At 48.8% G+C, this 10,636-nt stretch overlaps 1 protein-coding gene and 1 long non-coding RNA gene across 2 annotated transcripts; one reads left to right on the top strand and one right to left on the bottom strand.

Annotated features, from left to right (window-relative positions):
- The first annotated feature begins 1,477 nt into the window (after positions 1-1,477).
- On the top strand, positions 1,478-3,629 carry LOC102770600 (disintegrin and metalloproteinase domain-containing protein 21). Its single transcript, XM_015565447.1, has 3 exons — positions 1,478-2,287; positions 2,546-3,211; positions 3,618-3,629. The coding sequence occupies exons 1-3, from the start codon at positions 1,478-1,480 to the stop codon at positions 3,627-3,629; spliced, it is 1,488 nt and encodes a 495-aa protein (XP_015420933.1).
- Positions 3,630-4,152: 523 nt separating this feature from the next.
- On the bottom strand, positions 4,153-6,228 carry LOC107183482. Its single transcript, XR_001514271.1, has 3 exons — positions 6,122-6,228; positions 4,328-4,333; positions 4,153-4,164 (listed from the first exon to the last, which is right to left on the bottom strand). It is a non-coding gene; the product is annotated as an uncharacterized LOC107183482 (long non-coding RNA).
- Between the last annotated feature and the right edge of the window lie 4,408 nt (positions 6,229-10,636).

Below are 10,636 nucleotides of genomic sequence, written 5' to 3'. Positions count from 1 at the left end.
TCCGAAGGAACCAGAAACTTATAGTTCTTAAGATGGCTTTGTCTAAGCCAATATTTCTAATGGCTCCCAACACGGAAATACACCCGTGACTACATTATGCTCAAAAAGTGACTGTAGCCTTTAATAAAAGGGCAATCGCCACTCTGTGCTGAAGAACAATGATCAATTCTTATCGCGAATTGTGAGTGAATTTCCCATCCTCTCCTAAAGACACTGCACAATTAGATAAAAACGTGTAAAATACTGGTTCACATGATAGGGAAAATGAGACATTGGGGAGGGGGGGTAGCAATCTGAATTAGTCCCAGTAAACTGCTTTCTACTGCACTCTCTTGCTTTCTGTAATTAACTTCATTTGTGAAAGAATGTGGGAGAAGGGTTTGGTCTATCCTTAGTTCCTCCCATGCCAGGTGTCTCCTGGTTATCTGAGCTATGCTGTGCTCAAGGCTGCAAGCTTTCTACAAGATATCTGCTAAGCACAATAAATACTTCTCTTCCCTGTTTTGTTTTGTTTTTTAACCCCTTCAATATATGTAGAGAAATCTCATTGTCCAGGCAGTTCTTAGAGTCCCCTGAACCAGCAGCGCTGCTTTAATTAAAGGCTCTTTCCCGAACCTCACAGTGTCTGACTGTCACTTCTGTGCCGATTTCATAAATCCCACATTCCATAACATCTCTCGTCAGACACCCACAGAGGCCTGCCGTGTCTTCAGGGAGAGCTGGTCAGCACGTGCAGACGAAGAATCTCTCAAAGGCCAGGAGAGACTCACAGGGAAGGACTCCGGGGAACAACCCCATGGCTCCCACTGGGCCAGAAGTCCTTCCCGTCACCGTCACCAGCTGGAGGAGGAAAAGGAAAAGCTCATGCAGGAAGCCTCAGGTAGAGACTGGGAGACACTTCCCTCACTAGGCCCCAAAGAGCTTCCAAGCAGCAATCAGCAGGAGCTCAGGGTTGGAAACTAATTAGCTGCAAACCAGAAGAGATACATATAGTTACAATTTAAAGCCTTTCAACACCTATGAGGGTAAAATTAACAAAGCCCAGCTGGCCTGCCAGAGGCTTAGGGAGAAGAGGCCACATAAAAAGGAAAACAGTGACCCCTGGGAAGTGACCCAGGCTCACAGAGCCAATAGGGTTGTAGGGACTTTAACTGCTGAAACTACACAGCATGTGTGCAGGTCGCTGGAGGGAAGCCTGAGGTGTGCAGGGGAGACACGGCCCTACTTCCTTCTCTCTTATTTCCACCTAAGCATTCAGACCTGCCTCTCACCTCCCCCACCTCCACCCCAGCTGTATGCATGCCCAGCCCCACCCACTGCCACGCCCTGTCATTGTTACCTCAGCTGACACAGCCAGGGTGGGTTTTCGGTCACTATCCTCTTGGCAGGAAGTGGCCACGACAGATGGTGGGGACCCAACTTCACTGAGGACCCCCCCTCTCTCAATTCACATCGACGGTTCTCCCCCATCAAGGGCATGAGGCTGGCAGGGGGCCCCGTCACCCTGAGGACGACACCCCTCTTGCTGCTTGGGCTCTGGGTGGTGATGGCTCCTGCCCAGTGTTCTCAAAGTCGTCCCTCCTGGCGCTACATCTCCTCCGAGGTGGTGATTCCCAGGAAGGAGCTGCACCACAGCAAAGCCGTGTGGGCAGCAGGCTGGCTCTCCTACAGCCTGAGGTTTGGGGGCCAGAGACACGTCCTCCACATGCGGCGCAAGAGACTCTTTTGGCCTGGACAGGTGGTGATGATGACTCAGGATGACCAGGGGGCGTTGCAGGTGGACTCCCCCTTTTTCCCTCTCGACTGTTACTACCTGGGCTACCTGGAGGACGTCCCTCTCTCCATGGTCACCGTGGACACATGCTATGGGGGCCTGGAAGGCATCATGAAGGTGGACGACCTTGCCTATGAAATCAAACCCCTCAAGGATTCCCAGAGGTTTGAGCACATCGTTTCTCAGATCTTAGCCGACACCAACGCCACAGGACCCATGACCAGGCTGGGATACAAGGCACAGGGGCACCCCCTGCTGTCCAACGTGAACACCAGTGCAGCCTCCAGGGTCAGCAGTAAGCTCTATGCATCCCACAGAGGAAACATGAAAGCCTGCCTCATGAGTTCAAATTCCATTTATACTCTGTACACAAATATGTCAGAAAACATCAAATTCCTAGTATATCTAGGGAGTTTAATGGACTCCATGTTCCGAGGCCTTGACATAAGGTACTACATCAGCATCATGGTCATTTATAATCAGAGGGATCCAGCCGATATGAACAACTTTGCGGTACCCCAAGGTCCATTTGCTCAGAATTATCAGGCCAAAATTTATATTCCATTTAAGCCATATACAGGCTTAATGATGCTAAAAGATGCACCCCATGAACTTAATTTTAATCCCGTTGGGAACAGTTTGTGCTCAGCCAGGAGTCTGGTCTATGTGGGTCACCTGTACAGACATATATTATTGTTGGCGGTTATAGCCACCCAGCAAGTTGCTAGGACAATGGGTCTGGATTTTGATGAAAAGTCTTGTGTTTGCCAGCGAAGGACCACCTGCATCATGAACAGGTACCCTGTGTTGACAGATGCCTTTAGCAACTGCTCTGTGGTACACCTACAAAACTCCTATAGTGATAACTATGCAGCATGCCTCTACTTAACTGAATTTGTCCATGTAAACGAAAGCCTGACAGTCACTCGATGTGGAAACTCTGAGGTGGAAGACACAGAGCAGTGTGACTGTGGGACCTTCAGTGAGTGCTATAGCAACACCTGCTGTGAAACCAACTGCTACTTCACACCCGGAAGCATTTGTAACAGAGAAATATGCTGCACAAACTGCACCTACACACCTGCGGGGACGCTCTGCAGACCGATCCAGAACATCTGTGATCTTCCGGAGTACTGCATGGGGCAGGACACGAGGTGCCCTGGGAATTTTTATCTCCAAGATGGAACCCCGTGCACCGAGGACGGCTACTGCTATCATGGCAATTGTACCGACCGCAGTGTGCACTGCAAGGAGATCTTTGGGGAAGGCGCGCTGAATGCTCCAAAACACTGCTACGAAATTAATAGGCAGGGAAGCCGATTTGGACACTGTAAAATTACTCATCTGTTCAATCCAGGCCGTTGTTATGGCGATGACTATCTGTGTGGACGCCTACAGTGTGTGAACATCACTCATATGCCTCGGATGCAGGAACATGTGAGTTTCCATCAGTCTCTCCTTCGAAACACCTGGTGTTTTGGACTGGATACACACCGTGGAACAGGAGCAACCGACGTTGGTTTTGTGAGAACTGGTACCCCCTGTCGTGATAACGCCTTCTGTTACAAGGGCTCCTGCAATTCTTCCATAGAAGAAATAAACTACGACTGCCCCCCTTCCAAATGCAACCACAGGGGCGTGTGCAACAACCAAGGGAACTGCCATTGTCATGTAGGCTGGGACCCTCCCCTGTGCATAAATAACGGTGCCGGAGGGAGTGTGAACAGTGGACCCCCTCCAAGAAGAACTCGGTCAGTGAGGACAAATCCTATGTCAATGATGTATTTGAGAATCGCTTTTGGTCGCTTGCTTGCCCTCATAGCTGCAATCCTCTTCGGCATAGCCAGTAATGTGAGAGCTATCGAGGCCACTCCAGTCACTGAAGTGGAATTTAAAAATTAAACAGCAAGCCAGCCTACCAACCACTGTACAGCTCAGGCAACATGAAGAAACACCTATAAAAAAGTCATAATAACCCGCTCTCAGAGCTCAAGCCTACACTTCTGAGCGGCTGCAGGGGTCCTGTCCCATATCCAGGGTGAGTGCACCTTGGATGTTTTCACACCACTCTCTCTGACAGCTCGCTGGCAGTGTCTGTAATAAAGCTTGAGCACCACACATTGGAGTCCTGTGCAGTTCTTGTAGGTCTGTAACAGCCCTGAGTGAGTCTGAGACTCAGGCCTGGAGAGGGGACCTGGTCAGCAGCTGGCCTTGCACTGTGGACACCTGTCCCAGGATTAGTGACATTGGCCACAGGTTCCTTTAGGACCAATTCCTGTCAGTTCCCCACAATCGTGCCCTTCAGCACCAGGTGTCCCCCAGTCCCTAGGTAAGGTCTCCTTCTCTAAACAGGTTGGGCTCAGGGCAATGGCATGCTCCCTGCACCCCACCTCACCCCCCCCAACCCTGCCTGTTTCACAGGCTGTGGGCTGTCAGTGAGGGTTCCTTGTCTGCTAGTGACACCTGAGCCTCCTGGAGAACACCCTTCCCTGTGTGTAGGCCGACTAGTCAGTGGCACTCAATCAGAAAGGAGGAAGGAGTGCCCCACCTGACTCTGGCCTCAGGGTGCCTGCACATGTGGGCCTCTCCTACCCGCTGTGCATTGCAGAGAGCAGCAGTGAGTGTGATCTGAGTCCTGGGGAGGCACCGACACCCTCTTCCCCACAGGCCTGTGGGACTGGAAACCTCCCTCCTCTGTCTTCATAGTTTTCCTGGAAATACCATTGTACAATGTCATGTAAAACTGATGAAAGTAAAACTTTACCTGAACATTTTAAAATTAGAAATTTCCTCCATGCAACACAGGAACATCATGTGGAATTTAGAAGCCCAAATTCCCACAAATTGGTGGACCTGGGTGTTCATGGTGGTGTGGTTGAAAGGGGTCATATTCTAACCTGATTAGTTCAGGGAAGGCCTGCGTGGCAGTTGTACAAACTCAAAGACCTAAAATAACCACAAAAGATGGTCTGAACATTAAATACTTAACTATAAACAGGTTATGGTAGGTAGTCATGTCCTAGGCCATTATTTTCCCTGACAAAGATCAACTTAGGTCTTTACTGAGCACATTTGTCTTTTTGCCTCTAAGAGGAGAAATGACTGGGTAACTTGTAATTTCCCTTTTTTTCTGGACCTCTCAGGGCACAGCAAATGGCACCAGGACATTCTCTCATTGTTATTGTTATCAAGTTATTTGCCAACTGTTAAGTATGTTAACTATCCTGTATCCATCTGTGTCAAAGAAGCACATGTTCATCATTTCACTTTTTACCCTATCCCAGAGGTCTCCCCGCTTTGCTTTATCCCACCTCCTTAATCTATCACCAATGAATTTCATGTAACCCACCTACGTCCATTTCCTTTGATTGTAATGTATAAATACAGATGTAACCCACCATTCTCTGGAGCATTATCTCAATCCGTTGAGGTTCTGCTTTCCAGCATATGTGGACAGTTTGGCTCAAATAAACTCACAAAATTCTTTACAGGTTTCAATGGTTTTTCATGTTAATATTATACAGACATGTTCAGAGCTGAATCTGGGACACAAGTGGTCCCTTATTGATTGAAAGTGTCTTCTGTGATAGGTAATGTGGTAGAGCAGGGCCCCGGGCCTGTGGAGCTCAGAGTCTAGGTCTGAGTCGGTGAGAACTAGGACAGCAGGCGACAGTGGGTTCTGCTGAGGTGGTTTCCACATGCAACCAAGTCACTGAGCACCCAGAGGGTTACGTGTGGTCAGATAGACACACACCTGTGGGTGGAGGTCCTGTTGGATGATCATAACCCCTAAGGGCAGGTGGGCCTATGAGGAGGCAGGAGAGAAGTGGAGGCATATGGGCTTGTGGGGGACAGAGTCTGAGCTCAGCACTCAGGGGCCTGAGCTGTGCTGGGGTTGTTCTTGGTGGGAAAGTTTCCAGCCACAGGAAGAGGAAAGCAGTCAGGATGGTCTTTGTCAAGAAAGAAAAAGGACATACTGGAATGCAGTGAAGAAAGGGTCACTAGGCATGGTGGTATCTCATCTGCAAATGGGCAGTGTCCCTCCCTCATTTGTGTCTGCAGTAAGGCCACGAGAAACTAGAGCCACAAAGAAGGAAGTGTCCGTGGAGACAGCTGAGCCTTGAGAGGAAACCCCTGGGCCCAGGAGGTAGACACTTTCTTCCCCACCAAGTCCACAGAAGCTCCTGGGTCTGGTCTCTATGCTGGGTAGGTCTCTGTCCTGGGCCCTCTGCTGGTCCTGAGAGCCCCCTTGTATCCTTAGTGTATCCTGCTGTCCTGAGCCTCCTGTCTCCCCCAGGGAGGTTTGTGTCTGGGCTCACACTGACTTCCCCTCACTGTGTGTCTCACACAGTAATACACGGCTGTGTCCTCAGTGGTCACGGAGCTCAGCTGCAGGGAGAACCGGTTCTTGGACATGTCTACGGAGATGGAGGTTCGGCTCTTGAGGGAAGGGCTGTAGTGTCTCCATTATAACGTATGCACCCCATCTACTCCAGCCCCTTCCTGGGGTATTGGTGGATCCAATTCCAGCAGGACCCACTGGTGATGGAGTAGCCAGAGACAGAGCAGGTGAGGGAGAGAGTCTGCAAGGGCTTCACCAGTCCTGGGCCCGACCTCTGCAGTTGCACCTGGCACTGGGCACCTGGGGACAAGGAGCATCAGTCCTGCCAGTCAAGTGCAGTCACAGCCATCCCATGACCCCTGTCTGACCCCTGAGACCCTTACTTTGGGGGGCTGTCAGCAGGCACAGGAGAAGACCCAGCAGTCTCATCTTCTCCTAGACCACAGCTCTGCCTTCCCAGAGACCTCAGCCCTGTGTGTGGAGAGAGTTGTGAGCCTGCACAGCCCAGGAGAGGATGTACCCTGGAGCTTGAAGAGATATTTGCATGTGGGGAAGCCTTTCCTATAAGTGTAGGGCCTGAGGTCAGGCTTCCCTGGTCATTCTGGGGTCCCTGTGGATCCCTTGACCTCACTCAGCATGTAAGTCAAGGACAGGGGACCACCTGGGTCATGAGACTCATTGGATTCAGGTCAAATCACAGCCTTACCTTTTTGAGCATAAGAAGAAACATGGACAAGATGAGCAGGTTACACTTTTACCTTCTCAGCCACATTTAAAATAGATGTAAAAGGGATTAGCATTTGTGCATACCATTTCTGAATCTGAACATTCTAATGTATCGACAATTTCCAAATATTTATTTCATAATCTCATACAAATAATTTCTACCTTTGTATAAAAAAGAAAAGATAAAGGACAGCCAGCCTCAATACATTTTATCTTAATTTATGATGTTTCTTTGATCCCAGAAACTATCTCTCAAGAATAGGCAGATGGGACATTCTTGATTCTCGATGTTGGAAATTATTTTATCGTGTCTACAACTTGTGTGCAAACTCTTCCTTTATGCAAGCTCATGGCCTATTGCAGAGACACCAAATAGTTACATCAGAAATAGTCATGGTTTTAAATATTTTAATGTCTTTATTGATTTCAGACAGAGGAAGAGAGACAGAGACAGATACAAACAATAATGATGACGGAAAATCATTGATTGGCTGCCTCCTGCATGCCCCTTACCAGGGATCCATCCCAAAGACAGAGCTTGTGCCTTGACTGGGAATCGAACTGTGACCTCCTGTTTCATGGGTCAATGCTGAACCACTGAGTGATACTGGTCAGGCTATCCATGGTTTTAAGTGAAGAAAAGACAAGATGTAAAAACAGTGATTATGTATGTGTACAACTCGGAATCATTCACATGTTGAAATGATGATGGAATGAGATTGATCTGTTTTCTCAGTCTAGTTTTATCAGTGATGTCAGAGCTCAGAGGGAGGTGAGTGAGAATTCCTACCATGGAATTTCTCATTAGAAAGGAAACCTCAACCCTGACAGGAATCCCTCACTCCCAGCCTCCCTCTGTCCTTTGTTGGGGTTGGTCAGTGTGGTCAGAGGGTGCTGCCCCCCCCCCCATAATATATAACATCCTTATTGTATAAATGTATATATTCTCCAATCACAAGTGATTTGGAAATATATTATTTAAATATGTTTGTATTTTAAGTTGCTTAATGAAAGCTTTGGTGGGAAAATGTGTTTAATTATAACAGAGGCTGATTTAACAAAATTTTCCTTAATGGGGGTGATTTTACAAAGAATTCACAGAAAATGCTGAGCCTCCACTGATAGAGACAGCTTGTATCATCATAGGAAATACCCAAAAAATGATGAGCAGGAGTTGTTAGAAATAGAAATGAGAAAGATCATGCAGGCAGGGATCAAGAGAAATAAGGAATCTGTCGCTGCAAACTGGTGGGAAGGGGACCCTGTTTCCAACATGCACATTCTCACAGTGTCTCTGTTTTAGAAGGTGACACCTTCCCGGGTCCAGGGTATTCCCACTTGGACACCTTTGGGGTCATTACTGATCTGATCTCACCTTGGATTCCTGAAGCTGCATAATTCATTCGGGTCCCATTTATAAAATCTCTAAACACTTACAGGGAAGAGTGGACACAACTCACTGGATGAGCCTTCATTTCATTGGACCAGGACCCCTTCCTCAGTTCATCTTGGACACCATCATTATCATCATGATCATCACCATCATCAACAACATGATTTTACTTATAATCATTATCCCACTCATTTTCTATAGATTTGGTTGTTGTCAGCAAATAATGACTATCTCATTTTTGATGATTCATTAAAATTGTTAAGGGAAATAGGTAGCAAGATTCTATATTATTTTATGTTGGACTGCCAATAACTGATGTCTCATTCCTGCATGTCTCCATCTTCCCCACACAAGAATCTATAAGAAAGGCTGGGTCTCCTCTTCACTTGTCACTAAGAGGTTGAAACCACACAGGCCTCTGTAAGGAGAATTCCTCCCCTCCCTCCACATCTACAAAATCAAAGCCAGAAGCCAGGCTCCTTTCCTGGCTCTATCAAAGCTCATCCAACTTCCTGAAAGGGCTTTCCTGTGCTTCCCAGGGATTCCCACTGTGCACCTAATAACCACTGCACATCCCTGGTGTGTGCATTTGTCATCACCCCGGACATCTGTACCAAGCCGCTCTGGGCCCCTCTGCCTGTGCCTCGTGTCACCCACTCTCAATGCTATGAGCATGATGCCAAGGCAATGACCATTACCACCCGGGGCCCTTCTCTAGCTTTGTCCTAGGAGTGTAGGGTCACACTCCTTTGGTGCCCGCTGTCCAGCACACACATGTCCTGTTGCTGGCAGGCTGGGACCTGAGCTGTGTGGGGCTGAGCTGCACTGTTGAGTTAGCAGAGCCTCTTGATAGATTTAGGGGACCTGGTTCAGAAGATTTTATGATTAATTAGCATTGAGGCACAAGAGTAAGCAAATGCATTTGACTCTGCCTTTTGTGCGTGTGACAAACATTTCCTCCTACTACAATAAAACCCTGTAATTCAGATACTGAAGAGGTAACCCCACACCTGGCAGGAAACTAGCCCTTAAGGACAATCTGAACCTGCACCTGGCCTGCAACCTGTGCTCAGTGTCTCCTGAGCGCCCTGCTGTATTGTGAGCCCCCTGCAGCCCAACCCTGCTGTCTTCCTCAGGGAGGTCTTGGATCACACTGACTTCCCTTCACTATGTGTTTCACAGAGTTATACAAGGCCATGTCCTCAGATGTCTGCTTGTTCACTGTAAGAGAGACTTTGCTCATAGGGTTGTCTTAGCAGGAGGGACTGAGACTGGACCGGGGAAGGAGCTTTTCAAGCAACACCTCTGAGAGGCTGCACATCAGGAATGCGGGAGACACACGTGGGATTGCTGAGGTGCATCCATGCTTTAGATCATCAGCCATCACAGACTTCAACAGGAGCCACACAACAGCTTCATTCTTGACATGCAAACGGTTCCGAATAAATGCAAGTGCACAGCCTCTTATGAAATACCCCTTTCTCCCTGTTTGAAGGAGCCCTGGGGGCCATACCCTCCGCCCTCATCCCCAGCCGAAGCTCCCACACTTTTCATTGGAATATTCAGCAAACGAGGTGCAAATTCAAGCAGAAGATGAATAAAAAAAGAAGCAGCAGACAAAATGTATGAAGTAATTGAAGTCCATCTACAGCATGTGTGAAACATGGAATTTTATAGTCAGAACTTGCCATATCTCCCTGGGTTACAGGAAGAAACCTTGTCAAAAATAGCAGAACAACACAAACCCCATAAAACCAATAATGTTATGAAATAAAAATACTTAAAAATAAGTACAATTTTTGTTGTAAAAAATACCACTTCAAGAATCAGAACTCCAGCCCTGGGCTCAGACATGCGGGACCAGCTGGGACCCAGGGCAGGTCCTCACCTGTGAGCTGGAGGTGACACCTCCCACAGGGCCGCCCTGCTGCTTAGAGGTAAGTGGCCCCCGGCACCCATGAGGCCTCTCATGAGTCATTGGCATTATTCGGACTTGCTGACCAGCAGCTGAACATGCTGTCACCCTGCATCTCCGAGGACCTTGCTTGTGGCAGTGGTGGCAGTGATGCCCAGAGACCCTCTGATGCTGGGGGTTGTTGCAGGGCAGGTGAGCAAGCGGCAGAGGTGGCTCAGGTCCATCCCGCCGGCCGGTCTCCCTTCCAGGCCTGGGGGTGCCACAGTGCAGGCGGGCACACTGGGAGGCAGCTGGGGGAAGGCCTCTCCGGTGGACTGGCCTCCGTCTTCCCCAGAGCAGAGCTGATTGGCTTGGTGTGTCACCTGCCATCTGAGTTCCCCAGCAGGTCACCTAACCTCAGGCCACGAGCAGGTCAGACAGTGACCTCTCCCCCTCACAGCTGTGGGCTCGGGATTAAGGTGGCGCCCTCCCCGGGCTGGACTTCAC

Source organism: Myotis davidii, unplaced genomic scaffold (assembly GCF_000327345.1).
Source record: "Myotis davidii unplaced genomic scaffold, ASM32734v1 scaffold2130, whole genome shotgun sequence".
In the NCBI taxonomy this organism is placed as follows: domain Eukaryota; kingdom Metazoa; phylum Chordata; class Mammalia; order Chiroptera; family Vespertilionidae; genus Myotis; species Myotis davidii.
This window is presented reverse-complemented; position numbering and strand designations above follow the sequence as displayed.

Bases quoted from the DNA above. Each gene is read 5' to 3' on its own strand.
- LOC102770600 (XM_015565447.1), top strand. From the start codon at position 1,478: ATGAGGCTGGCAGGGGGCCCCGTCACCCTGAGGACGACACCCCTCTTG. The intron at 2,288-2,545 runs GTACCCCAAGGT...TGTGTTTGCCAG, and splicing joins CCGATATGAACAACTTTGCG to CGAAGGACCACCTGCATCAT.